Source organism: Triticum aestivum, unplaced genomic scaffold, assembly GCF_018294505.1.
Source record: "Triticum aestivum cultivar Chinese Spring unplaced genomic scaffold, IWGSC CS RefSeq v2.1 scaffold261135, whole genome shotgun sequence".
Lineage (NCBI taxonomy): Eukaryota > Viridiplantae > Streptophyta > Magnoliopsida > Poales > Poaceae > Triticum > Triticum aestivum.
In genome coordinates this window covers 1-4,806 of record NW_025237206.1, presented here as the reverse complement: position 1 = coordinate 4,806, position 4,806 = coordinate 1, and the positions used below count along the sequence as shown (strand labels likewise).

General features: G+C 43.9%; 1 protein-coding gene across 1 annotated transcript; it reads left to right on the top strand.

The window, feature by feature from the left end:
* The first annotated feature begins 955 nt into the window (after positions 1-955).
* LOC123176511 (momilactone A synthase-like) lies at positions 956-2,662 on the top strand. The gene is made up of 3 exons (XM_044590686.1): positions 956-1,217; positions 1,316-1,396; positions 1,520-2,662. Exons 1-3 carry the CDS (start codon positions 1,183-1,185, stop codon positions 2,322-2,324), a joined length of 921 nt encoding a protein of 306 aa, XP_044446621.1. The 5' UTR covers positions 956-1,182; the 3' UTR covers positions 2,325-2,662.
* The last annotated feature ends 2,144 nt before the right edge of the window (positions 2,663-4,806 follow it).

Below are 4,806 nucleotides of genomic sequence, written 5' to 3'. Positions count from 1 at the left end.
CCCCCCCCCCTTGATTTGAACTGATGGGCTTGGGCGTGTCCTTAAATCCTACATGACATGCCTAATTAATTCTCTCGGCCCCCTGATTTTCATGGGTGTGGGCCCCTCCCACCCCCTTCAATCCAATCCCAAGTCTCCACGTTTTCTATCACGTAAAATCCATATGCTACTTCGCTAAAAAAACATATGTTATTTTAAGTAGGTCTACCATTACTCCAAGGGCCTGTCTAGGACACATCTAGATGTGACATAATTATGTCACATCTAATCCTATGTCCATTATGTTTGTGGTCTATTTTTTTTGTCCCAGCTTTTTTTTGTTCCTTGTTGTTGTGTTATTTGTGGGACCTTAGATGTGACATTCTTAGAAAACATCTACATGTGAATTAGATAAACTGTTATTTCTAATAGACAGGTGCGCTTGCATGTTCTTTTTCTGGTCGCTTTTCTTTCTTGTGTTATAAGCATAGTTTCCTTCAATATATGATTTCTTTACTAGATACTCCCTCTGTAAACAAGTGTAAAAGTGTTTATATCACTATTAATGATCTAAACACTTTGATACACCCTCCGTAAAGAAATATAGTATAAATCAGGGCGTCGTGAACGGAGTGCGTAGCCAAAATAATGTAAATTATAGTTAACATAGATCTAAGAAAAACTATAATTAGTGTGATTTGGTTTGTAGATGCATGGACTGTAAGAAATATGTTTTTCAAATATATTCTGTTGTGATTTCAAGAAAATACAGTGTCCACTGCTTTTCTGACCTACGTGGAAAGTGATATTCTCTTTACATTTTATATAGTTGAGTGCTTGTTTTTCTTTTTAATATCCTATCAGCACCAAGAATTTGATTATCTGATTAGGTATAGATAGTTGCACTACTTTTTCCCGTAAGTGATCACATCTCCGCTTTCACATGGCTAGAAAGTTTAAGCCTTGGCAACAAATTGCCTTAAAAGAAACATAGTACGATACCCACCAGTGCCAAACATTGAGATAAGATGCGCTGAAGATTCGCCCACTGTTCGTCCTCTTTGGTGGTCTCTCCAGTCCTCTCCTCGTCATAATTTAGAGCAAGTACAACCATGCTGAACAGATTGGCTTTGGCTAACTGCTATAGCGAGCTTAGCTCACCACAAGCAATTCAGCAGAGCTAGCTAGAATAATCCACTCAAGATGTTTAGAGCAGTGGCGCACCATCTTCCTCTGAGGTACTAGTATTTGCAAATAAACTGCATACTGAAACTTTGCTTCTTGGAAGAACACCAGAGCTTTCGTGCCTCCCAAATTAATGTGGTTTGGAATGCAGGGGTAAGATGAGCCCTGCCGCGGCGTCGATCTCGTCGGGCGTCGGCCTCGCTCGCTTCTCCACGGCCCTGAGTTCCCAGAGGTGCATGCCATGCCGTGGAATCTTTGTTTCCTCTTCTTGGTTCTCGTTTGGGTTATGTCATGGCGCCGCCAATGGCGTTAGATGCCGTACTTAAGTGTGTTTGCTGCGGGGAGAACGATGCAGGCTGGCCGGGAAGGTGGCCATCATCACCGGCGCCGCCAGCGGCATGGGCAAGGCGACCGCCGCGGAGTTCGTCAGGAACGGCGCCAAGGTCATCCTCACCGACATCCAGGACGACCTCGGCCGCGCAGTCGCCGCCGATCTCGGCCCCGACGCCTCCTACGCCCGCTGCGACGTGACGGACGAGGCGCAGATCGCCGCGGCCGTCGACCTCGCGGTGGCGCGCCACGGCCGGCTCGACGTCCTGCACAACCACGCCGGGGTCGCGGGGAGGATGACCATGGACTCCGTCGCGTCCCTCGACCTCGCCGACTTCGACCGCACCATGGCAGCCAACGCGCGGTCCGCCGTGGCCGGGATCAAGCACGCGGCGCGCGTGATGGTGCCGCGCCGGAGCGGGTGCATCATCTGCACGGCGAGCACGGCGGGGGTGCTCGGCGGCGTGAACCCCGCGTACTGCATCTCCAAGGCCGCCGTGATCGGCGCCGTGCGGGCGCTGGCCGGGGAGCTGGGGAGGCAGGGCGTGCGCGTGAATGCCATCTCGCCGCATGGCATCGCGACGCCGTTCGGGCTGCGCGGGCTGGCGGAGCTGCTCCCGGAGGCGAGCGAGGAGGAGCTGAGGCGACTGGTGGAGTCGGGCATGAACGAGATGGGCGGGATGGTGCTGGAGGTGGAGGACATCGCGCGGGCGGCCGTGTACCTGGCGTCCGAGGAGGCCAGGTATGTCAACGGGCACAACCTCGTCGTCGACGGTGGTTTTACAGCGGGGAAGCTGATTCACACGCCGGATCCGGTGAGGAGTGAGTGACAGGCATGGCATGACATGACAGTGATAGAGATGAGGACAACATCCAAACAAGCATACTGAGCTACCCATCTTCCACAGCATGAGCAATAAAGGAAAAAAAATAATGGATTCAACCGACTGATTTAGGGGGCATGTGCATGACAGTGATCGCACCAGTCGTGGCCGGGACCGTTAGATCTTGATGCGCGGTTGCATGTGCGTTGTCCCGCCTAACACAATTTGCCTTTAATTTTTTTTCCCATGGGAGTGTCTAAGGCTCATCGAGATATGAGGAAAACATCCAAAATAAACCTTGAACTTGTAGATGAAAGTTAAATCGAACGCTAAACTTTCAATCCCTGAAATCAGTACACCGAACTCCTTGATCCTGATATATTTTTAACCTTGAGCGCATTCTCAATGGGATTGTTACAGTAGCAGGTCGATCTGCGTCTGAATGCAACTGGGCCAACCTACCAGACGCGAAGCATGTTTTTCTTTTTCGTAACGTGACAGTTAAAAATACCAAAAAAATGCGATACTCACCTTGCGACCTAGGTGGAACTACTCCTGAACTCTAACTAATGACTCTTGGTTACAAACGAGAAGAACGAAAATATTTAACCATATACCGCAGCATCGAGATTTGAAAACATATATTTTATATATTTTTTCTGGTTTTTTAAATTATCAATAATCTTGAAATCCTAATATTCTTAATACCGAAAACAATTTTAAAATTCAAAACATTTTATAAAAAATGTGAACAATTTTTCGAATTATGAACATGTCTTAAAAACACAAAGAAAATTTAAAAACATGAGCCATTATCGAAATCCCCGAACATTTTTTTAAAGGCAAAAAATTTGTAAAAATGGGAACAAAATTTTAAAGTGAACATTTTTCAAAACATAATTTAAAAAATGGGAACAAAGTTTGAAACCTGAACAAAATATTGAAGTGGCGAACACTTTGTAAACATTTTGTTCGGGTTTCAAAATTTGGTTTAGGTGTCATTTTTTTTTCAAAATTTTGTTCATTTTTTTCAAAAACTGTTCGGAGTTTTAAAAAAATGTTCAGCTATTTCAAAATTTGTTTGTGTTTTTCAAATCTCAATGCTGCTATTTGTTGTTAAATAATTACACGCTTCTCTTTGTCACTAACAACCATCAGTTAGAGTGGCTATGGGGAGAAACTCAGCAGCACCAGGTTGCATGTTTGATACCCCAAGCGTCCCACATTGTCAATATTTTTTATGTCGAGCGTTACACAAAAAAAAAACACTTCGCATCTAGTGTGCCGGCCCCGTTGAGCCCGGCAGCAGCCAACGAGCCCTGGGTTGACCTGCCATGTTGGCAATCCTTGTTTGGGAATGAGCTCAAGGTTTAAAATAGACCGGGATCAAAAAGTTCGGTGTGCTAATTTTAAGGATTAAAAGTTCAGGGCTTGATTTAACTTTCGTCTACAAGTTCAAGGTTTGTTTTGGACTTTTTTCATTGTTATATGTCACATCTCACATGTAAGATGATGTCATCATACATTGTTAGATTGTGATCATGTCCTTCACATCTATCTATCCACACCTTTGGGTATTGTTTTATGTTTGCACTAACATCTTTTTTCTTTTGCATTGACACAATGTGCATTTTTTTAACACATCACAAATGTAGATGTTCACATACGCGCATATACACTTACCCTTATAAATGCATGCACGTATACCCTACCCATTTGAGCCCTTTCAAAATACTGAGCCGGCGTTGTTATTGTTGTTGCTGCTGTTTTTTAGTTATTTTTTTAGGGGTTGTTATTTGTTAAGTTTTTTTTAGCCTAAGTTGCACGTTTAGGTGCCTCCTAATTTAGGCTCCTGTTGCGTTCAAAATTGGGCTGGCCCAATCTGCTTTGTGATTTTGATTGTTTATAAGAAAATCACATTTTAGACTCAAATAAAATGAAAAATCACATTAGCCTAAATAAAAAAGGAAAATCACATATGCCTTTCTAACAAAAAAAAAGGCACGCACATGTGCGTGAGCAAAAAACATATGCATGAAAAAACTTATTTATGTTTATAACTTTGGGATAAGAACTATTTCACTATACTTGTGTCTATCCATTTAGAAAAAAAAGGTGAAAATATGCTCATGTGTCGCTTGAAGAAAAATGTCCACCTATAAATGTGTCCACTTTTTCTAGAAAGTATTGACATATACCCAAGCCCCTATTTCCGGGGATGTTTTTGCTTCCACGTTTCACCACTCGGCTGAAAATGACTTCCTGGTAACCGGTTCTGGGCACGTGTATTTATTTGGGAGATGACCGTGTACGAATATATGGTGTCCCTATGTTTTCGTTTGAATTTTTTTAACATATGTAGCTGTTTCCATTGGTTCGCCTAGCCTTTTCTGATGTACGCGGGCCAGTTCGATAGGTTGACCTCGCAGCCTGAGACATTCTTTCTGCTTCGACGCTTCTGTGGCCTTCTACTGGTTTTTTTTTTTTT